General features: G+C 38.1%; 1 protein-coding gene across 1 annotated transcript in view; it reads right to left on the reverse strand.

Moving 5' to 3' along the window:
• Positions 1 to 25,402, reverse strand: part of USP3 (ubiquitin specific peptidase 3) — a 127,715-nt gene that overhangs the window by 57,500 nt on the left and 44,813 nt on the right. Inside the window, exons 2-4 of the mRNA XM_023757826.1 lie at positions 21,689 to 21,748; positions 7,032 to 7,092; positions 1,866 to 1,997 (exon numbers count right to left, since the gene is read on the reverse strand). Of these exons, the coding sequence (XP_023613594.1) occupies positions 1,866 to 1,997; positions 7,032 to 7,092; positions 21,689 to 21,748 (253 nt within the window). The remainder of the gene's footprint in view (positions 1 to 1,865; positions 1,998 to 7,031; positions 7,093 to 21,688; positions 21,749 to 25,402) is intronic.

A 25,402-nucleotide genomic window follows, 5' to 3' on the forward strand; every position in this document is an offset into this window, starting at 1 on the left:
CAAAAGACTGGAAATTGGCCAAGAAGCCTCTGTGTGGTATGTATTCCCCAAGGTTTAAGAACTGCCATTTAATTACAATTAGCCATAAAATGACATGTACTTTTAGGACATTATCCCAATATAAAACAAATTCATTTCAAATTTATTTAATGAAGTTACTCCTCCAAAATGCAATATATAAAGACAGTAAAGTATATAACCTATATTTTTAAAGAGACCTATAATTATAATTCCATTCCATTAAGATAATTCTTAAAATTTCCTCAGATTACTATTTCCTTATAATCTTACCAACAGCAAGAAAGCCCACCACACACAGAGATTTAACTGTATTTGTAAACTTTTCCATAAGCAGTTCATGCACATTGCTAACTAAAAATCAAGATGAATGAATGTTTTAACATCTGGTACATGTAGGTTGACATGACCAACAACAATGAATGTGAGATAGATACCTCAAGAATGATCTTATTTTCTGCTGTCTTACAACCCTATAGAAACGCATGGGTCTATCAATTAGGTAGCTACATCATTCTAGTATGTAAGTTTTCTGAGGAAAAGGGGGAAAAAATAAAGAAAACACTTCAACAGCTTGGCCAATACTTAACTTTCATAGAAAGGAGTGTTTTACAAGAGCAAATAATAAACTGAGCACTAGCCTTTGTGTGAAAAGCTTGGGGAGATTTTCATCTTTATTGAAATCTTCATCTACCTCTAGCTTCTCTTTCTCCCGTGGCTGGACATCTTCCACACAAAGGATCACTGATATATTAGTGGTCTGAATGACTGAACCTTAAGATGTTATATTCAACAGTTACAAGTTAATAATGTTAAGCCTGTCAAAATTTAAGACTTAGGAAGCCAACTGACCTTTTTTTCCTCCTTTTGATGGACATCTTTCTATAATACAACTATCAACTAAAGATGATGTAGAAAGGATTAGCACACAACTTCAGTAGAAAGTGTGAATTCAACATATTTGGAGTTTAAATTTCCACCCTGCCTAGTATCACTTCATATGACAGTCAAGGGCTATACGGGAAAAACAAACACACACAAAAACCTTCCTAAGAAATCCTTTAACTGGCCTTTCCCACTTCAATGTCAAAAACCTTTTGAATTGAGTAAACTGATTAAAATAAGAATTGTTCATCATAATTTTCTAGTCAAGGAAAGAAATTTGTTTCACACCAAAGTTAAAATTGCAAAATACACTGACTTTCTAAGGATATGGATTGTTAAACATCACTGTAATCTAAATAACCTAGATCTAAGTAGTTCTAAAAAGAGATACTTAACTTCATTGTCATTTATATGAAAATCTCCCCCTAAAGGATTTGATATTTTAAAAAATAGCTACACATGAAATTTCTGACATTCATCTGCAGAGGAATAGGAGAATGGAGCTATTCTGGGAGAGGGGACACTGTCACAGTAGTTTTTTATACAAAGAAATTAAATTTTTAGGGATTATGTAACAAAATGTTAACTTGCACCGTAGAAACATGGTTTTGTATCATATTCTTCAATTAAGAACAAAATAAGGAAAAAAGGAATTGTAATGAACAACAAAGAAATAAGATACTTTTCATTTTCCTAAAGATTATTGGGATAGCCAAGAACATAAGGTAGGAAAGAAGAGGGGGCCAGAAGTTAAAAGGAACAATGCAAAGTAAAAGCTAAGTGAATAGGATAGGCATTTCCTGATGGCTCCAGGCCCATGAGTGAATCCTAACAGAACTAAAAGGAGGTGTTGGCAGTAGCAACTGGCTTAGAGATTGGTGAGGAAGGGGAGCGAGGAAATGAAAAAACACTTGCACACTCATAGAAAGAAATATCATTTTCAGGAAAATATTAATACTTACCAGTATGTACTGTAGCTACTACAATCCATACACACTGTGTGCTGAGCTTTATCTTGTTTTTCTGATTTCTTATGGTTGGTTAAGGGTACTTGTGCATCTTCATAATGCTTCTTTGCATGGCCATTCACATACCTTACAAAAACCAAATGAAAAATTATTTTAATCTAAATATTGCTTTGGAAGTTAAAGTAGTAGGAGATGATGATAAAATTAGATGGTAAACAAACCAGAATAAGAAAGAATTCCTGCCCTGACTGGTTTGGCTCAGTGGATGGAGCGTCAGCCTGCGGACTCAAGGGTCCCAGGTTCAATTCCGGTCGGGGGCATGTGCCTTGGTTGCGGGCACATCCCCAGTGGGGGGTGTGCAGGAGGCGGCTGATCAATGTTTCTCTCTCATCGATGTTTCTAGCTCTCTATCCCTCTCCCTTACTCTCTGTAAAAAATCAATAAAATATATTTTAAAAAAGAAAGAATTCCTCCTTATAAGAACATTCAATCATTTAGTTATTTATTAAGTTGAATACTTAAAATATGCTCCTTTTTCTGCAAATATGACAATCAACTTTTAATTACAGCAATATACAAGGTAATCAAAGGTTGACTAGTCATAAATATTTTGTAACACTTTCCAACTCAGATTTAGTAAATCACTGTATTACAGAAAGCAGAATGAAACAGTTTGAAATAAGTGTTCATATGCACCCAAATTCATCTACACTTTCACCTCAATACTGTACAATGCTGTAACTAACCACAACTGTGAAGACCCTTATAAAACAAAACCTCCCAGTACCTAAAAAAGCAGCCAATTTGTAGAAGGCAAGGCCTAATTGAAAACTCTGAACCGTCAAAACAAATGTTGGTTAAATGGTACCAAAATAAACATGCTCAGAGTTAAGGTGACATTTTTGTCATGAGGCACCTTAATTGTACCAGGAGCAACACTTACCTTGTGGTAAGTAGGAAAGATCAACTTCAAGCCCAGCCTCTCCATCCCACAAAGCTGGAAGTGACAAGGGCACTACTAATCTCAACTCAAAATTTGATCATGTTGTTTTCCCATTTTTTCATTGAAGTAAACATAACCAACATTTGTATGTAGTACATGAGTCCTCTGTCCACAAAAGTGGATTAAAGTGAATTTTTAAATAAAATAATGGTTAAGAGTATAAACTCAAAAACTAGACTGCCTGAGTTCAAAAGTAGGCTTTGTCCACATGCTGTCCATGTGAGTTTGGGTGAGTCATTTAACCTCTCTGTACTTATGTTTCTCATGTGTAAAATGGAGATAACAGTGCTCAGATCTCATACACCAAGCATGTCAAATTCATGGCCCACAACAAATATTTTTGCGGCCTAGCCAATATAACGGTATGTAAGAAATGTTTTAATAAAAATTTCGTAACTTAATTTTTACAATATCCTGTTATGCATAATTACTAATAACGAACTACAATGTTCGCTAATGACTGATTACTATAATCGTGTTGCATTCATTCATTTCCCTTACGCGCCTTATGCACAGGTGCACCATTTCTCTCCACTAATACTAGCAGCAATTATTTTAGCAGCTGATTGTCACGTCATTAGTCTTGGGCTAACTTGTTTGGTGTGCGCAACAGGAAATACTTCGCTTTCGGAGAACAAGAAAAATAGGTTTATTTGCATTACGCTTGTTAATTTGTACAGTTATTCAGTGTCTGGTAAGTTAATGTTCAAAAAAATATTACTTTTTATTAAAATGTCGTATTATTTTATGTTAACGATTACTCATTTATTTCAGCCCTTTGTATTCAGCATGTCTCTATCAAAATAAACCTATGTTTCTATGAAAATTGAAGCTTTTGTTTTTTTATGGCCCACATAAACTTAAACCTCATTTGGCCCGTGTTAGCCTTTGAGTTTGACATGCTTGTCATACACTGTTAAGTGATTAAATTAAATAATGCATGGCTCAGAATGCATGCATGAATAAGTGAGTATTAGTAATTATTTTATTCATGTTTTCCTTTATATGTTTAACTACTATTTATTCAGAATCCAAACAGCATAATTATTTTAAAAGTGGTAATATTAAGCACATACTTTGAGATGACATATTGCACAGGTCAAGAAACACCCAATATTTAATTAAAAAGGTAAACACCAAGGTGTAATATAGGCTTAAAAACTAACCAGCTCAATTTCTAATGTTTATATATATTTATTCTGTGCCATGAAAAGAATAACATTTATGAGTGCCTTTGAAATCAAAGAAAAGGTAATACTGAACAATAATAATAAAGGCATTACTACTTGAAGTCTTTGAAAACTGATTATCTGTACATTGTACATATGGTTCATCTGGCCACCACACTGTGGTCTCCAAATAGACTAGACTAGAGGCCCGGTGCACGAATTTGTGCACCAGTGGGGTCCCTCGGCCTGGCCTGTGGGATCGAGCTGAAACCAGGTCTCTGACATCCCCCGAGGGGCCCCAGATTGCAAAATGGCACAGGTCAGGCCGAGGGACCCCACCAGTGTATGATCGGGGCTGGGGAGGGACTCAGGAGGTTGGCCAGCCAGGGAGGGACCACAGGAGGGCTCCAGGGCATGTCCAGCCCATCTCGCTCAGTCCTGATTGGCCGGATCCCAGCAGCAAGTTAACCTACTGGTCAGAGCGTCTGCCCCCTGGTGGTTAGTGCACATCACAGCAAGAGGTTGAGCGGCCTTAGCATATCATTGGCATATTACACTTTGATGGGTTGAATGGCTGACCGGTTGACCGGACACTTAGCATATTAGGCTTTTATTATATAGTATGTTTAAATGTTACTGTAAATGTCAGTGATAAAGTAAGAAATGTATTACTGCCAATATTAAGATTAGCAATGTTTTGGCTAATACTCAAATACATCAGTCAGATGTTAACAGTTTTGTATAAAAAAATGGCTAATATAAAAATAAGTATTTCCCTCAACTAGTTTTAGATTTTAACTAGGCAATTTGGTCTAAAAAGGAAAATGTCAATATATGTCACACATTTCTAACAACAAGCACAAAAATTTTGTAGATAACTTAAATGGGATGGTATTATGAAGACCAATAAATATATAACTCAAGTATGCTGACAAACTGTTTCCTAGTTGAAAAATATTCAATTTAAGACTTCCCTATGGACAAGTGGTCTAAAATTATTATAATCAGAATCCGTGGCAATTAACACATAATAAAAGGGAATTAACCAATCAGCTATGTAAAATGAAAATCCAAATGCAGGCTACTCTCATCTGTTTAATCTACTTAATCATATTTTTCTGCAACTATATAAAATATTTAAATTTAAGATTGCTTGCAAATGGAAACAGACTACCTGCATAGTCTAGGAAATTTTCAATTTATTTTCTCAAAACCTGCTTAGAGAATTGTTTATTGCTTGCTATTAAGAACATTAATATCTCCAATTTTTTAGTTTGTCAGGTCTTTTTGTTGGCATATGACCTTTAAGATTTAGGTTGTAGAGCACTATGAGACAACTGGAGAACAGAACTATATAAATTTTATTGCATTATAATTCTCACCTCTCAAAATCTAGGAGAGGAATCTGTCTCTTCAAGTGCAGAATTTAAGTGCTTGTACATTTCTTCTGTTTTAAAAAAGTGTTATCTGTACAAAGTATTTTCAGGCTCCCCAAATCCTAGAGATTTCAAAACCACAACAGCCAAAATTAAGAAAGATATGCAGTTAACATTTTCCAAAGGTACTCTTAAGTGTACATGGAAAAAAAATACTACATTTCAGGGTTCAAAATGTAAAAAATCAAGTTAACTGAACAAAGATGCTCTCTACATGCAATGAGGGTTTTAAAATAACAATGGGGAAACAGTCCTAATAAATATGATATAGATTTCAGCCTGTGTGACTTAGTATAATTTCCCATCTCCTGCTGCTAAGCTTTTAACTCTGAAGCAAAGTCAAAGTGGATTTTTTAAACTACAAGAACAATAGATATAAATGTGCCACTGCCAGACTAAAGGAACACAAAGGTTGATATTTGAGTTTGTGTCAAAAGAAAAGAGTTACTAAAGTATTTTAATAACATCATTTTAAAACCAAGAACTGGGAGGAAATGCTCAGGCTTCAACCGGGATGGGGTGGGGGTGGGGAATTAGGTCCCTGGAAAACAAAAATATCTTAATGGAACAATGAAACATTTGATACATCTTAGAAATTAACTATGAACTCCACAGTGAGAACATTTTCAAGGGAATTCCTTTAGCTATAAATATTTTAGTGTTGCTTTTTCCTTCTTTTTTTTCTTCAGAAGAATAATGTAATACCTGGGATTTGAATCAAAAGTCAGTAAATTAGGTGGAGATGGGGTAGGTAATAGGTGAAACAAGCTGGGCCATGTGCTAATGATTATTGAAGCTGGGTGATGAAAATATGGGGTTCAATTATACTATCTCTCGCCTTTTGTGTATGTTTAAATTCACCCTAATAAAAGGTTTAAAAAACAACCATGAGGTAAACTTTTATTTAAATACTAGAGGCCTGGTGCACGAAATTAGTGCACGGGTAGGGCCCCTAGGCCTGGCCAGCGATCAGGGTGGATCGGGTCCTTCCGGCTGCCAGCTGGGGCCTCCCTTCCCTGGCTGCCAGCTGGGGTCTACCTTCCCCAGCTGTCGGCTGCCGGCCGGGGTCCCCTTTCCCTGGCGGCCAGCTGCCGGCTGGGGCCTACCTTTCCCGGCTGCCAACTGCTGGCCAGGGCCTTCCTTCCTTCTGCGCTGCCCCCTGGTGGTAAGTGTATGCCATAGCAAGTGATCGGTCTCCCGGTTGAACTCCCGTGGGGACAATTTGCATATTAGGCTTTTATATATATAGATTTGAAAGTTCCCACATATCATCTTTTCAATCAAAAATTACTAGGTTTAGGTTATCTTGATCATCAAATGAATTCTGAGTATCAATATAAAGGGTTTCCCCCCCTAGATTTTCCTTAGTTGTACCACTGGGGGGGAAAAAACCCAACAGATTCTATGGGGACAGATAAACTCTACAGAGAATTACAGATTATGATTATGCAATGGTGCTAAATAAATCCAAATCAATAAACCATTAACATAAAGCTTAAAAGCAAACTGAAGAATGCAAGTAGGGAAGCAAAGTAATAAGAATGTCACCTACCTTCCACAGTGGACACTTGAACAAGTCAAACAGACCCAGGGGCTTTTGTTGGATCGGCACACTAATAAAAAGAAAAATACACAATATACCAATTGTACATGTTAATTCTCAATTTTTTCCCCTAATCCGTAATGTCATATCCTATGATTCAGTTGTGAATTCAACGGCAGCGTAGGCGTACTGAGCTCATAGATCCCTGCCCTGTGAGAGCACTGACACAAAGAGACAGCCTAATTAGTTCTACTGAGAAGAATGTAAATGCACATACTCAGCAGCTGCTCATTTAATTGTTGACTCAAATAGTTTAATTACTAGTTAAATACATATTTACTTTTTTCCATTATTACTTATTCCTTTTACCTGTCTGACAAAATTGATAGTCTATTCTCATAGAATTTTTAACATTTTAAATTTATCTTTCACTTAAAGCATTTTTAAGTCTAATATTTAATCACATGTCTTTGCCATGTAGATCACATCCTATACTATTATAAATGACAACTTTCAGTTTATTTACCAAAGGCATACCTAAGGATACAATTAGGAACACTAAACCCAATTCTTCCCAAATCAATGTCTGTTACATAAAATATAACTCTAAATATGACAACTGCATTTAATTCTTGCTGAGAGTGTAATCAGAACATTAATTATTTTAATTTAAGTATTATGGAGTGAGGAAAGCTAACAGTGTTATGAATATTTTAAAAATATTAATTACAATTTTGCTTGCTGTTTATTCAATTTTTTTCAAAAAGCACAACAAACATAACAATGATTTTCAAAAGGGAAGGGATATAAAAATCACCTGGGAAGATTTTTCAAAACACATATGTTCTACTGAGGCAGAAGGAACGTGTATTTTGAGAAAAGCAGCTTCCCAGATAACTGCTTAATAATACAACCCCTTGAGAACCACTAGTAAGCCTCCTAGGAGCATGGGAGGGGCAGCACAGCACAACCACACACTCAGGATTATAGTAAATCCATAGTCTGGCATATAACATGCGTTCAATAAACATTTGTTGATCAACCAAAAGACTTGTATGCATGCATATAAGCATAACCAATGGACACAGACAATAGGGGGGTCAGGGCCTGTGCTGGGAGGTGGGAGCGGGCTAGGAGAGGTCAATGGAAGAAAAAGGAGACATATGTAATACTTTCAACAATAAAGAACTAAAAATAATAATAATAATAATAATAATAATAATAAACATTTGTTGAAAGTTTAAATTTCTTAGTTTAAAATACCAAGCTCTTCCAAAACCTGGTCCCTACCTTACTGCTCTTGCCTTATCATACATTACAACAGGCCTTTCTCACTGTTAAGAAAAATTAACCAGACCTAGCTGGTTTGGCTCAGTGGATAGAGCATTGGCCAGAGGACTGAAGGGTCCCTGGTTTGATTCTGGTCAAGGGCAAGCACCTTGGTTGCGGGCTCAATCCTGTAACCAATCGATGTGTCTCTCTCACATGGATATTTCTCTCTCTCTCTGTCTCTCCCCCTCCTTTCCACTCTCTCTAAGAATCAATGTAAAAAATATCCTTAGGTGAGGATTAACAAAAAAAAAAAAAAAGAGAAGAAAAATTACCCAAAATGGAGAATAAGGTGAATCAAGAACTGTAAACCCTTCAAATGTATAATGAAACATTTTTAATAGGTCCTCCTAAAGACATTTTATTATAGTACCACTAGAAGTCGAATGCATGAAATTCATGCAAGGGGCTTGGCCTGTGCAGCCCCAGCTTCATCGGGAAAGTCGTCTGGAAGGTCGTTTAGCCATCCGGTCTAATTAGCATATTATGCTTTTATTATTATAGATTGCTTGACCTGTTGTTTACTATAGATTAGGAACCAAATTCTACTAAGTTAAGGTAAATTTGTAGATTTTTTAAAAATATATTTTATTGATTTTTTACAGAGAGGAAGGGAGAGGGATAGAGAGTTAGAAACATCGATGAAAGAGAAACATCGATCAGCTGCCTCCTGCACACCCCTTATTGGGAATGTGCCTGCAACCAAGGTACATGCCCTTGACCGGAATCGAACCTGGGACCACTGAGCCAAACCAGTTAGGACTGTAGATTTTTATTCAGTAGAGATAATTTCTGTCCAACAGGATCCAAAGGTTTTACTTCCCTGTAGGACATGAACCAATTTTGTACCTAGTTAACAATTTATTTAAATGTTCTTTCTTTAGTGTCAACATACACTCAATTCCTCAAATGCTTTTGGAATCAGCTTTACCATCCTGCTGTTTCCCTAATAGTGAGTTAAATAAATCTATGACATATGGTCATTCTATATTTGTCTGGGAGGAATGGAGTGGACAAGGAAGAATAAAAGAGCACAGTGATATTCTGACCAACAGGGCTCTATTTTTAATAGTTTTATATTGATATTTAGAAAGAGAGGAAAACAAGAGGGAGAGAGAAACATCTATGTGAGAGCACAACATCAATGGCTGTCTCCTGCATGCACCCCAACAGGGATCAAGCCACAACCCTGGCATGTGCTCTTGATTGGGAATCAAACCAGCAACCTCCTGGTGCACTGGATGACCCTCAACCAACTGAGTCACACATGGGCCAGAGCTCTAACTATTCTTGAATATGAACGCTTTGAATGTAAAACCCCTTTCCAGTTAGCCAAAGGCCCTACCTGTCTTTAGGGTAACTCACACATTTACATTAATTGCCAGGGCCATCCTAAAGGTATCTGAGTTTTTACTCAGTTGGGTCCAATTTTGTTATGTTTTTATAAGCTACATGACAGAAAGGCTAAGAAGGATACCTGCCAAACTGCTAACATTTTAGGCAGGTTCATGAGAAAACTGTTTGTGGAGGGAGACTGTTGGCTTTTCATTTGTACACTCCTGTGGTACTGGATTTATATCAACAAGAAGATGATGTATTTATAGTTTGAAAAGAAAGTCCTAAAAAGTATATTTTTAAAAAGGAAAATAACCCTATCTGGTTTGGCTCAGAGGATAAAGCGTCAGCCTGTGGACTGAAGACTTCCAGGTTCAATTCCGGTCAAGGGCACATGCCTGGGTTGCAGGCTCAATACCTAGTAGGGGGTGTGCAGGAGGCAGCCAATCAATGATTCTCTCTCATCACTGATGTTTGAATCTCTCTCTCTTCCTTCCTTTCTGAAATCAATAAAAATATATTTAAAATAATAAAGTAAAAGAAAAATAAATTAGAAAATAGCTTACATATTCATGGTTTGGGATATAATTTGCAGAATTGAAAAACTACAAATATTAGAGTTTTGTTCCTACAGCAAATCTCCTTTTTTTTTTCTCTTAGTAAATAGTAAGAAACCCTGTAACTCAATCTGGGAAAAAATAACTGTTGAAGTTTAATATTATCCTCAGATAATTGTTATAATAGTAACTATGGGCCCAATTTTTAAAAAATATATTTTATTGATTTTTTTACAAAGAGGAAGGGAGAGGGATAGAGAGGTAGAAACATCGATGAGAGAGAAACATCGATCAGCTGCCTCCTGCACACCCCCCACTGGGGATGTGCCTGTAACCAAGGCACATGCCCTTGACCGGAATCGAACCTGGGACCCTTCAGTCCACAGGCTGACGCTCTATCCACTGAGCCAAACCAGTTAGGGCTGGGCCCAATTTTTTAACTACCTAGAGTTCTTTTTAATTATGAAATATTTTTTTATTATTTTAAATGAAGGGAAAGAAATCTACAGCTAAATCACTATTACTTTGATGTGTTTCCTACCGAGTATTCCTTTCCCCCCCTTATAGTTGTAAATATACACACAGTACATAAAATTTTATAATCTAACTATTGGCCCAGTGCACGGATTCATGTACATTGAAAGGAAATTAATTAGAAGGTTGCTGGCAGGGCAGGACTGAGCGAGATGAGCCGGACATGCCCTGGAGCCAACCTACAGCAGTCCCTCCCCAGCCAGCAACAGCTGGGGCGGTGCCATGGCTCAAAGGGCATCTGCGGAGTGAGCAGGGTCCCTCTGGCAGGTGGGGTCCCTCAGCCTGGCCCTCGGGATTGGCCGAAACCAGCTCCTCGACATCCCCCAAAGGGTCCCAGAGTGTGAGAGAGCACTCTGCAAAGTTGCTGTCATACAGGATGTGGAACGCAAATGCAAGTGTGCAGTAAACGAGATTCAGGGCCGACAGTGCCCCAGCAACAACATAACCCATGACCCAAGGTGGAATCGTGCGGCCCCGAGAGGAATTGGGCTCCCTCCTCTCTGGTTCTGGGGTGCGTCACCTGAAAACCACAGCTGCCAAGTCACCGCAGCTCAGCAGTAAACCAGATTCGGGGCTGACAGTGCCCTAACAACATAACCCACGGCCGAAGGGGAATCTCGGGGCCCCACGAGGAATTGGGCTCTTTCCTCTCTGGTCCCGGGGTACATCACCCGAAAAGCACCGCTGCCAAGTCACCGAAGCTTGGCAGCTCCTGCGTTGAGCATCTGCCCCCTGGTGGTCAGTGCATGACATACCTACCAGCCGGTTGGCCAGTTGCTTAGCCTTTTATGTATATAGACTGGTGGCCCGGTGCACGAATTTGTGCACATTATAGGAAAATTAATTAGAAGAAATATTTTAATATCGCTATTCGCCCTCTCTCTATAATAGAAGTGTCAACCAAATTCACGATCTACAATGGCAGATCGAAAGGTGTGCAATTGGCGCCAGCAAGAGCTTTATATGTATCACGCATGCAAGAGTCAACTTAGCCTTTTATAAATATAGAATAAACTTGCTTAATTAGAACTGCTTTCTGATTTAGCTAAACTTTTTCAGCCCAGTAAAGCACCCCAACTTCTCTTTCAGGTAATTGTCAGCAACACAGCAGTAAGTATCAACACAAAGCAGATTATTATTGTAGATCATGCAGGGAGAACAAAGGGTAAAATATTTAACTGCAGCAGTGTTTGACTATATTCTGCACAGTGAGAAAACCTGAAGTCATTTTCAAGGTCCACTAGTTCTTCTTTTCAGTCAGATCAAGTTTCTAAGCTTTCTAAATCTCCATTTTCTGACTAATGAAAAGAAAATAGGATTCCACCAAGTCTCCTATCTACCTACTCCAGGGCTTCTGTGAGGATCAAATGAGATGAAGCACAGGAAAACGCTTCACAGACATTTGGTTAAAGTGTAAAATGTTTCCACCTGGCTATAAAGCAAGTCGTGTTCCTGGGCTGAAGAAACTCCAAGGAGGCTAATCACTAGGGAGAGGAAGCTGGGAATTGCTATGTGATGTCATTACCCAGCGCCCTCAGTGACCATTTCTGGGCTAGGCTGGGCTGTGGGCCGCATTTTGTGCCATGGGATCTTGGCAGCATTGGCTACGATTTGGTGGGGTGTTGCTCTGGGGTGGTGGTGGGGCCTGTGTCCCACTTGGGGGGAGCCGAGTGTTGCTTTGTGGGCACCAGGTCTGCCTTGCCGTTTATTGTTAAATGGCCTGTCACTAGGGAGAGGAAGCTGGGTGTTGCTACGTGACATCATTACCCAGTGCCCACTACCACTGTTTCTGGGCTGGGCTGGGCTATGGGCCGCATTTTGCACCATGGGGTCTCGGCAGAGTTGGCTGTGATTTGGTGGGCTATCACTCCAGAGTGGTGGCGGTGCCTGTGTCCCACTTGCAGGAAGCCGAGTGTTGCTTTGTGGGCGCCAGGTCTGCAGTGCTGTTTCTCTATAAATGGCCAGTGTGTGTCATGGCAGCTCCTGCATTGAGCGTCTGTCCTCTGGTGGTCAGTGCACGTCATAGCTACCAGTCAGACAGACACTTAGTATATTAGCCTTTCATATATATATATATATGTGTGTGTATATATATATACATATATATGTATATATATATATATACATACATATATATATATATATATATATATATAGAGAGAGAGAGAGAGAGAGAGGTTGTTCCACTATTGGTATATTGAATGCATTTCTTCTAAAAAATATATTTTTATTGATTTCAGAAAGGAAGGGTGAGGCAGAGAGAGAAACATCAATGATGAGAGTCATTGATTGGCAGCCTCCTGCCCACCTGCTACTGGGGAGTGAGCCTGCAACCAGGGCATATGCCCTGACCAGAAATTGAACTCTGACCTCCTGGCTCATAGGTCAACACTCAACCACTGAGCCACACTGGTGGGGCTGAATGCATTTCTTCATGTTTTTGAATTTAGAACAATGTATTCTAAATCTAGTCTAGATTATCTCAGAAAGTTTTATTAATATTTCAATTTCTTAATTTTAAGTTTTTAAAAAAGTACCCTAAGGCTGAGGGGAGGAAGGAATGAGGAGTAACTGTTTAATAGGTCTGAGGTTTATTTTGGGGTGATGAAAATGTCTTGAAACTAGATAGAAGTGGTGGTTGTAGATTTTACTAAGCATCACTGAATTGTGCACTTTGAAAGGGTTAATGTTAGGTTATATGAATCGCACCTCAATAAAATAAATATAAGTAGATAAATAAGTAAGTAGGTATTTAAGACAGGAAAGAGGAGTGACAATAAAAGAGAATATTGACTTTCAAAAACATTGGAAACAAGTGACTATACCTTTTAATAAATCTCAAAAAAGACATTCTGAATCAAGATACCCAATTTCTTCTATCATAAACATTTATAATAAGAGAGTGAAGACTTATTAAGTCTTAATAAAAGAGTAAGGGAGTTGGTCTTGGCTATTTAAAGGATAGTCCTCTGAAGGCTTAATACTTTCACACTGGAAAAAAACATTTGAAGGCTAAGAGTTGTAGAAAATAGGGTACGATAGGCATTCTAAAGCCATATATTGCATTGATTTGGGGCATATTCTCTCTGTCTATACACACCTTATCCAAATTAAGAACCCTTAATGTACTAAAGACAATTATAAAATAGAATGAAAAATACTGGCTTTAAATTAACCCTTTTCTCAATAATTATGAATAGAACAGGTCATAGCATGAATAAAAGATACATATAATCTTAAAGTCATTTATTTTAATCACCTTAAGGGGAAATAATTTAAAAAGGTAGTCTCAATTTATAGACAGATGAGTTCAAAAGTTTATCTGTAGGATGAACCTGTTTCCCATGGGAACAGTATTAGAGGTACCCAGGCTCTTCTGTAAAACTCTAAATGAACCATAACATAACTGAATTTTTATAAATATATGATAGAATAAAATCATAATCCCTAAAATATTTTAAGCTCTAAATTTACTATGTATTCAGTATGACATAAAAATATTAAACTGAAGGTTTATTTTAAAATTTGTAAGTGCTAGTATTTGAGAGAAAGAGAGTAATCTGGATGGAAAGTTGTAGAAGTTCATAAGGTAAGTTTGAGAATTTATATGCTTTTTTATTATACCTAATTACATTTCAAAGTCATTTGAATTTGCAGTGTATTTCTCACACTGTTCCACTTGGCCACAGCAGGGTCATTGGACCTCATAAACAGAGACTTGTCTTCTTTCACTGAGATTATAAAATTTCTTTAAAGTTACTCTCTCCTCCAGCAATCTCTCATTGGCTTCAATTCTTCCAAACCCAAGTTCAGTGTCTCTTCTCTCAGTCTCTGGACATCTCAGCCTGAAGGTTGGCACTACCGAGGCTCCCTCCACTATTATTCTCCTTCAGGTATGGCTGCAGAAACCTTCCTCTGGCCCACTTCTCACCCCAGCCACAAGCTCTGCAAGGTGTCAGCAGGCCTCTTTGGAGGAAGTGGAGAATCTTGATCCTCTCCTAAGGCCATTTCTCCAGAAGGTAGAAGCTGTTAACACATGCAGTGTGGGGCAGAGGGGTGGAGGAGCACAGGCCTCTAAAACCTGCTCACTCTCAGGTCTTCTTCCTAAAGCCCCCCAAAATGTTAATCCTCGGGAACCAGGGGCACAGAGGCAGAGGGGAGGCATCCAAGTGATCTAGAAACCAAAGTGGTTTTCCGCCCTACTAGTCCTGGGAAAGGGAATCGTAGTGTGCTCCTTTATCAAGAGAGAAAGAAGGGCAGAAAACTAGGGAGTTCGGCGCTTAACACATTAAGTGCCCAGCCTGTTTTGTCTTCCAGACAGAAAGTATAGTGTCGGTCACCGGTGACTGACTGGGCGCTTAAAGTGTTAAAGGAACCTATTTATACAGGGATATTTTCAGGTTGTGTTCAGGAGACAAAGAGTTCATAAGACAAAATGGCATGGACACCAAATATAACATTCTTTCCACATAACCAATAATCTTCAAAATCCTTCGTATTCACTACACAGAACCTAGTAATATAGACTACATTTGATATTCAAGGCCTATCAAGGATTCTCCTAGAATTCTAAAAAAATATTTATAAAATATGATGCACTTAAGGTTTATGATACAACTTAGTCACTGTCTCTACACAGAAAACAGTTCAAGCACACAGCACTAACAGGCAAGCCATTTACAGTGCATCCATTATTGAACAGTTGCTGCAACTGGGAGAGAGGCCCTTTATCAAGAATGCAAAAGGTGAGGATCTGATGACCTGGATTTTAGTCCTGGCTCTTCCATTACTAGCTATAGAACTGAGAACATCACTACTCTCTGGGTCTATTTCTTCACTGTAGTTAGGTGATGAGCATGTCGCTTCTAATCATAAAATTATTCAACGAACGTAAGGCAAAAAATAGATGAAACAATCATGTTTTCTCCTATAGATAAAATTTTTTCAATTCTACTTTTCACCTACTTTTCTTTAAAGGCTTAACAAAAAACAATTAATTGCTAATGTAGTATAATTTTCCAAACCAACAGCTTTTTTTTCCTGCCTCCCACCACCCCCGAGAAGCAAACACATTCCACCACATTGCCCATCAGTAACAGCAACTCACTGCAAATGGGGGTGGGAAGTGTGTGGAATCACTGTTCAAAACCATCATAGGCAAACATGCTGCTACAACAGTAAAGCTCAGAACATCCCCACCAACGCATGCAGAATTGTTAAAGTTCAACACTCTAAAAATATCAGCAATCCATAAGAAAATACCCATAATATGCATTTCTTACTAAATCAATTCATACATACTATGTGCTAAGTACTATTGCATCCACTTTATGACTATTACTTCATTTAATCCTTTACAATCCAGTGCGATGCATATTGTTATTTGGCATGTTTACAAGGCAAAGAGAAGTTATGAACTTGCTAAGTTAGTGACAGAATTGGAACTCAAACTCAAACAGTGTTTGCAATCATTTTAGTTTTAAAAAGACCCCATTCTCTATGTTTCTGTATATATACACTGAGTGGCCAGATTATTATGACCACCTGACGTTTGCAGGCAAATTAGCTATAATTTCGCGCTGAAGTTGCTAGAGGGCCAGACCATTATAAATAGGGAAGCAGGTTGTTTACCACGACAGAAGTGATTTTTTTCTGAAGATATGGGTAAACAACGTGATTTAACAGCCCTTGAATGTGTATCACGTGTATCCTCAAGTAGAGAGGGAAACAGGAGATTTTCTCTTACAGAGCAACCGAAGGTGCCCAGGGCCAAAGGATGATCCAAAGCAGAGCTTGGGAAGCTAAGCAGAGGTCTAAATAAGGCAGGAGGAAGAGACCAAGCATGAGCACCAAATTCAAAATGGTTGGAAGTAGAGGTTTGGACTCAAGGCCAAGATCATAGGAGCAAGAATTCACAACCAAGGCAAGGAGGGCAATTATGAAGCAAAGTTTATCTTGGTTGTCTTTCTCCTTTGTCCCAGTGAGAATATTTTCCACCTTCCTCCTTCTGGCAGCTCCCTCTTGCCTCAGTCCCATTCTTATTCAAGGCTAGCAATCAATTTCTCCTGAATCATTAGATAAGTAAATTGTTTTCTGCTGAAGTCATAGTTCAGTATTTCCCATAACCATTCTCTTTCCATTTAATGGCCCTCTGATAGATTCAAGATAGCGACAAATTCTTTTGACACTCTTCTCATCGAGACAGGTCTTTGTCTGCATTCCTTGTAGGGGCAGGCTCTGGAACTGCCCCGGCCAACTGAATGGCAGAAGTGACTCTGTGTCAATTTGCAGGTCCAGGCCTTAAGAAACTGACAGGTTCCTCTTCCTATTGCTTGGGAGGCTAGCTTTTAGAGAAGCCAACCACCATATAAGAAGTCTGATCACCCTGAACCAACATACTATAAGAAGCCCAAACCTCATGGAGAGACCCTGGAGAATATGACACTTGCCAGGGTGGGGGAGACTGGGAGAGGAAGAAAGAGAGACAGAGACCAGAGAGCACAGAGGCTCCAGACATGCGAATTAAGAAGCCATCTTGGAAGAGGACGTTCCAGCCCCTGGCATTCCAGTCACAGGTACTCCAGCTGATGCAACACCAGCTAAATTCTTTCTGAATTCCTGACCCAGAAAATCATAAGCAAAATCAAATGGTTGTTTTAAATCACTAAAATGTAGGATAGCTTGTTATGCAGCAATAGATAACCAGAATACCACCTGTAGAAGGAGGGATATCAGTGATACAGCATCAACCACTCACCCCCACCAAACAACTCACTAGAATGATTGACACTGTTGTTCAGAAGTGAATATGGGAACCTTCAAGACTTTCTACCCCATAAGAATCAAAACTCGCCAAAACCGGTTTGGCTCAGTGGATAGAGATAGTAAGAGTAAAGACATAGCAGTCTATCATCAACTAATCTGTTATCATCCTTTGGGCTGGCTCACCTGTAGAAGGAGGGATATCAGTGATACAGCATCAACCACTCACCCCCACCAAACAACTCACTAGAATGATTGACACTGTTGTTCAGAAGTGAATATGGGAACCTTCAAGACTTTCTACCCCATAAGAATCAAAACTCTTTAAAGACTAGACTATCCCCTCTGCAACAGAGATAGTAAGAGTAAAGACATAGCAGTCTATCATCAACTAATCTGTTATCATCCTTTGGGCTGGCTCTTTTTGTGGCCCATCAATATTTTAATAACTCAAATCCAGATGTGCTGTCATTATCATAAGGCAGAATAATTCTTTCTTGAGCACAAACATCGCTCCAAGTATTGTTCAGTATTGTAAAAACGACCTTCAAAATCTCCAAAACAGTACGTATTCCTATAGTAACCCCAAAGTCTGGGTTAAATCCTTAAGAAGGTCATTGGCACTTGCAGAATTCCTTTTCTCATTAAAAGCTACAAAGCCTTACCCTTCATTCCTTTTGCGTCACCAGATTATGTTCTTTAGAAGCATTCTGGGAAACCTCAGATTTTATTGAAGGTTGAATTTGAAAAACTGACTCTGAATAAAAAGTTGAGAACATCCTACTCCATCTCTGTTTCCAATTCTATTTTTACTCTAAGAGTTCTGACACATTCCTCTGCCAGCCTGACTTGATCCCCATCATACCAAGTGATGTCTCACCCCAGGCCTTTGAAGCTGGGATCAAGAGCCCACATCCAAACCAGAATCCCAAGATTTCTGCAGAAATACTCACACTTTTCTCTTCACGCTCTCAGTCAATTGTTGCACAGAGGCCCAGAAGGAGGAGTTAGGCAAGGGGCACACTGACCAGAATTCTGCTCCACTTCATTTTTAAATGAACTGAGCAGAGGCCTTGATGACTTGCCCATGACCTTTAACACTACCAAAAGAACTCCTTCCTTCTTTAATACAAAAATGTACCAAACTGACTGGGTTAATCTCATAGAAATGTAATGCTACTCTGTAGATTCAAACATTTTGCAGTGCTTGCCTGAGCTAGATAGTTTAGTTGGTTGGAGCATTGTCCTATACACCAAAAATGTTACAAGTTTTATTCCAGGTCAGGGCACATATGTAGGTTGAGTTCATCCCTGATTGGAGTGCGTTCTGGAGGCAACCAATCAATGTTTTTCTCTCACATTGATGTTTCTCTCTTTCTTCCCCTCTCCCCTTCCTCTCTCTCTAAAATCAGTAAAAAAAACATATCCTCAGGTGAGATTTTTAAAAAAAACATTGTAGAGGACATGTGATATATAATGAAGTAAGCAGGGGCTTCAGAACCAACAGTCTTAGTTTACCTTCTAGCTTTACCATTCTTTTATTCAAAAACTTAGGGGAGTTGTTCCAGAGTCTACTTCCTCATCTGTAGAATAGAATAAATACCACCTCTACTCACATGACTATGGTAAGGATTTCATGAGATAAACAATATAAAGTGTACAGCAAAGGGCCTAACAAATAGAAAGCACCCCATGATTGTTAGTGCCTTCCCCACTATTTAAATATATCTTTATTGATTTTAGAGAGGAAGGGAGGAGGGAGAGAGAGAAACATCAATGACGAGAGAGAATCATTGATTGGCTGCCTCCTGCATGTCCCCTACTGGGGATCAAGCCCACAACCTGGACATGTGCCCTTGACAGGAATCAAACCTGGGACCCCTCAGTCCACAGGTTGACGCTCTGAGCCAAACCAGCTAGGGCTGAACATATATTTTAATAAGCTTATTTCAAAACTGATGTAACTACCATAACCACCTTAATATAAGAGTCATTAAATTTTATATATGCAATGTAAAATACACACCTTAGGAAGCAAATGCATTTTAGAAACAAATTTTGAGAGATGTGCAAGGAGGTTTAGAAACATTTAAGTAAGTATAGAAGCAACTTAGGTGTCAAACCATACTGAAATATACCGAACTCAGAGGTATTCAAACAGAGATTAAATTGTGTTTCACTAATCTGATCGATCAGAATACACCTTAGGTATTCCAATATCCAATACAATAGGGTTAGAGGCCAAGTCATTTAAAAATATTTTTAAATTTCTAACTTTTGTTTTAACAAATAAATAAATAGGAATGATTTCAAAACATTCTAGATTTAAGATAGGGTGATCAGCTTATTTTTAGGGACCAGTGGGTTCAAACTTCTACTCTAAATAAAACACTTCTTCTTTTCCACTTTATTGCATGCTTCTCTTTAAGGTGCAATGTCCTAGGCTCTTAGAGGCTAATTTTGAGACTATGCTCTAGCCTACTTTCTCAACCTTTTCCATGTCAGGACATGCACAGAAAATGATAGCATCTGTAAGGCATATGCACACAAACTGAAGAGGCTTCTCAGGGCCAGAAGGGATCTGCTTGGAGGCTCTAACCACCCTTAGGCTGAGATTATTATCTCAACCCACATGTAATCCATTCATGGCTCCCCTGATGGGAAGCCATGCTCACCAATCTTTTACATGGTTATCTAGCAATGTAGGAGGAAGTCCTCCTACTCCAATGCCCACTTGTTTGAACAAAAGACTGGAAGTCATCAACCACCTGAAAGGGCCAGCAGAATTATCTGGCAATTTAAGATGCCACTCCTCTGAGAATCTGCAGTTTATAATACCCCTAATGCTCTGAAACCTATCAGAGAAAATAGATGCCCAAATCTTTATTTCTATCCTATGTAAAACTGTCTGTTCCACTGCCATTCTATAACCCCAGGGAGCAGCCAGTCAACAGTATAACATGAAGGAACCTAAAATGAATTAAATTAAAAGAGAGAAATGCCAGAAATAGATGAGTCTGAGTAGAGGGTGGTAAAACAGCATTGCTGAATATGTACAAGCAATAGTCAACTGCTTAAAATGTACCTGGATCCAGAGCATATGATTAGCTACTACTGACTAAAAATGTTTCCATGGTCGCTTCCAGGTCTCTGATTTCAAGGTTGCCCAGGCAGAAAAATAATTACAATAAAGTATTTCACTTCAGCAGTCTTGAACACATGTTTAAGATCACAGTAAGAGCTCAAAGACAGGAGCAGGCAGACAAAATATCTTGAAGTATTCTTTTTTTAAAAAAAATGTTTTTGTTGATTTTTAGAGAGAAAAACATTGATGTGAGAGAGAAACATCAATCATGTGCCTCCTACACACACCTCCAGCAGGGATCAAACCCGCAACCTAGCCATGTGACCTGACCAGCTATTGAACCAGCGACCCTTCGATGCTTGGGACAATGTTCAACCAACTGAATCACACCAGCTAGGGCTTGAGGTATTCTTATAAAATCACTTACATATTACTGTTCATACAATTAGAAAGTTAAAACTTTTCATCTTCCTTGTAGACACCCAAAATACAAAGATGTATTTATATAAGGCTATCAGTTGCATCATTATTTGTAACTATAATATGTTGAAGACAACCTAAATGCCCTAACATAGGAGAGTGTTTGAATTCGATGTGACACATCCACAAATGGGAGTACTATGAAACTATTAGTGCTATCCAAAATATACTGTTAAATGAAAGAAGTCCAAAAGAGTATACTTAAGCTTGCGACTTTTTGTGAGAGAAAATAAGAAAAGACTCCTATATTTTCATAAAAAAAAAAAAGAAATGCAGGAAGGATAAATCAAAATAATTGGTTGTCTACAAGGAGTGAGTGGGAATGAGTGGAGGGGTTGGGTAGTAACACTTCTAGATACAGTTTTCATTTTTGGAACCATGCTAATGCTTTACATACTCAAAAAGTAAATAAAAATCAGCAAGGATGATGTGCAAAAACATCTAAAATGGAAATTAAACAAAAACAAATGAACTTAACTGTATGTCAAATAAATAATATGTGTAGTAACAGGAGGGAGACTAACCCAAATAACTTTTGAACATATACTTTATAAAGACAAAAAGAACTATAAAGAAATACTGACCTCTAGTTATAAGGGTTTTCTTTGCAGTGGTATGGGTTAGCAGTTCTGGAACTACTTTCTCTGATTATGGCATTGAGCAAATGAGTACATATGTTGGGGATAATGGGAACCAGATTATCAGTGTTGGAAAAGGGCATTACAAGTAAGGAAAAGGGCAAGACTACATCTGTAGTGTGAAGTTGGAATTATAGGCATCAATATAAACTATTGGTTTTACACATACACACACACACACACACACACACACACACACACACGTATAGACATGTATATTTGTTTTTCTTAGCTCTTATCCACTGAGAGATCTTAGCTTATAAACATCATTTATTCCCAACAAAAAGAAATGAGTGCTACTTAGAGAAATGGCTGATTGCAAGGGCAGGCTGAGTACAAGATGAGCCTGGAGCATCTTGCTGTGCCAGAGTAAGAAAGAGCTCAAAGAGCCATAGAAACTTGTCAGAATTATGGCTCTAGGGGTTTCCCACTAGCCAAATCTAGGACATTTTGAGCCTCAAAATAAATAACAAAATAACGCAAAATAAAGTAAAAATCTGAGTCCATACTAATAAATAAACAAGTGGGAGAGAAAGGAAAACTTTCTCTCATAGAATATCAACTAATATGTTTAGAAGAAATACAAATTAGAAGATCAACATCTTGCAACTGCCCTAATAATTACTGATTCAGTCAAGAATTATCAACGTGTGATAAGTTTAGGTGAAAGTTTGGTAACGAACAGGATATATATACGTACACACAAGGTGGAGCAAAAGTAGGTTTACAGTTGTATGAGAAACAGTTTATTCTTGTATTATTATTTATTAATTACTGTATCATTTTCCACAAGAACAACCATAAACCTACTTTTGCCCCATCCTGTGCATATATATGATCTCAAAGTCACTCTTGTATGAAAAGACAAAAATAAAATAGATCTTTGAAGAAAACCTCTAGTCTGACAGAATCTTTTTAAAAAGAGAAAGAACCCAGAAGAAACAGAAACAATGTAAGGAGCAAGGAAAACTTTAAAACAAACTCAAAAACCCTGGAGTAATCAGAGAAGATACTGCAAAACAACAGCAACAGAATGTATGAAAAAGCAATGATCAGAAAAATGAGAAAAAAGCTCTTGAGAATTAAAAATATGATTATCAAAAGTCAATAGATGGGTGGAAGAAAAAAAAACCAAAGAAATATCTCAGAACTAGAACCAAAAGGCAGAATATTACAGGTTCTACTCAGGATATCCAACATTCAATTAGTAGCAGTTCCAGAAAGGAAAAGTACAAATTAGGAGATGTAAGTATGGGAGAATGAGTGTGCTATCAAATGTGTAGATTGAAAGATCTCTTGAGTACCCATCACAATAAAGGAAAACTACCCATGCCAAAACAAGTCATTTTGAAATTTCAGAAGATAAAATACCTATTCTAAAAGCTTCCAAGAAAAAGAATTACAGAATATATATATATATATATATATATATATATATATATATGTAAAGAAATAGTAATCAGAAAGGCATCAGGTTTCTCAACAGCAACACTAGAAAACTAAAAACAAAAGAGCAATGACCTCATAATTCTAAGAGAAAAATCTTTTCTAATAGTCTAGAGTCAGCCAAGCAATCCTATATAATAAAAGCCTAATATGCCAAGTGTCCGTTCATTCGACCATTTGACCAGTTCCTATGACACACACTGACCACTAAGGGGCAGATGTTTGGACTGGTAGGTTAGCTTGCTGCTGGGGTCCAGCAGATCAGGACTGGGCGAGATGAGCCGGACACACCCTGGAGCCCTCCCATGGTCCCTCCCCGGCCCCAAATGTGCACCAGTGGGGTCCATCAGCCTGTCCTGCACCCTCTCACAATCCGGGACCCCTCGGGGGATGTCCACAGGCCAGGTCAAGGGACCCCACCATGCACGAATCTGTGCACCAGGCCTCTAGTTAAATATAAAGGTAGAATAAAAGCATCAGACTTGCATGGGGTCAAAAAGTAACCTTCTACGGGAAGAGAGCTCAATGATATACCCCAGCAAAACAGTTAATAAACCAAGAAAGAGAAAGACAAGGGATCCAGGAAGTAGATCTAATACAGAGAATAGCAAGGGAATCACAGGATAAGAACTGTCCAATAGGCCTAAGGAACAATTACTTCAAATGGGAACAAGAGGGCTCTGGGAAAGAGGGCTTCAGAAAAACACAGTGGTAAGAGATTATCTCCCTGTATGAGTGCTTGGAAAATAATATTCGTGGACATTTGGCAGACGTATAAAGTACACTTGGGAGAAAGCATGTAGAAGGTGAACTAAGCAATTTTTTAAAAAGGCAATTATTTACTCAAGGAAAAACAAAATGCTGGACAAAAAAGAAAAAGCAATCACCATATTAATCAGAATTTGCCATCAAATTACATTGAGAAATGGAGAGGGGGGCAGAGAGAAGGGTGGTGCAACCATGAATGTCCCACCTACCATAGCAAGATGTCGAGAGATAATGCCTAAAATTGATAAATTAAGAAATAAGAGTGTATTACTTAGCAGTATGCAGGAAAATATGAGAGAAAAAGCTAAGGAGGGCTTAAAGTGGTTGTCTGTGGACAGTAGGACTGAGGGTGAAGGGGTGGGAAGGAGATTACTGTTCTATTTTAAACCTTTTGATACTGACTTACGGTTTATATGTTTTACTTTTTGAAAGCATGAATTAATATTTATAAGGTAAACTGACATATAACAGTTATATCAATTCATGAGACTGCCCAAACTTTATCTTTTTTTTTTTAAAAAAAAAGTATGCCTAAAATCCACTATATGGCATAAAAATTAAAATAGCAGTTTATCATTTGGGACCAATTCCCTATAAACTGTAAGGCTAATTTGCAGAACTTAATATGTGTCCTCTAACTAGAGAAAGTAATTTCAAGCTGGCAAAATTTGTCATGCATATGTTAACAGATCCAGATACCTACAGAGCCAGAAAAGAGAGGGCATCTGGTCCTGCTGACTTCCCACATAGAGGCAAATTTCGATCCATAAGGCTGGTCCCCTCACCGGTTCAAGCACTTTAGTTTTGAAATGGATTTTTGAAATCAGTTTTCAACATCAAATGAAAACAACATATGGAAACAATATGTGAAATCACATATTCTCAAAAACTGTAATGCACTAAACAAATTCGTTATTATTCATTCTGTCACAAACTCAGACTTGTTCAGACCTAGTTTGGGGAAAAACACCTAATGAGGCTATTATGCTATAGCTACCAGTCTTCAGCTAAATACTGGACCTGTGCCCCTACCTCCAAATGAGGGGAAAGGGTAATGGGGAGAAGGATTAATACTACTAAAGCCAAAGCAGATTACAAAATCAGAGTCAAAATGGGCCACTTTTGCCTTTGGAAGACCAGACACAAATAACTACAGAAAAATTACCAGTTTACATTGTTTCAAAAATAACTTCCCCCATGAAGCTAATTATGTGGAGAATGAACACAAAAAACATGAATCACTTAAGAAAAATTCTGACATCCAATATTTTCATTTATTTAATATAGCAAGATCTGATGCAACTGCATGCTTTTGCCAACAACTTGAGTAAGCAAAGCCAAGGTTAAACAGCAGTGTGATGTTCAAAAGAAATGAATCAAATCATAAATGTAAATACCACACAACTATTATTTAAAAATAATTGCAAGTGTATGCAATATAAGATT

Source organism: Myotis lucifugus, unplaced genomic scaffold (assembly GCF_000147115.1).
Source record: "Myotis lucifugus unplaced genomic scaffold, Myoluc2.0 scaffold_115, whole genome shotgun sequence".
Taxonomy (NCBI): domain Eukaryota; kingdom Metazoa; phylum Chordata; class Mammalia; order Chiroptera; family Vespertilionidae; genus Myotis; species Myotis lucifugus.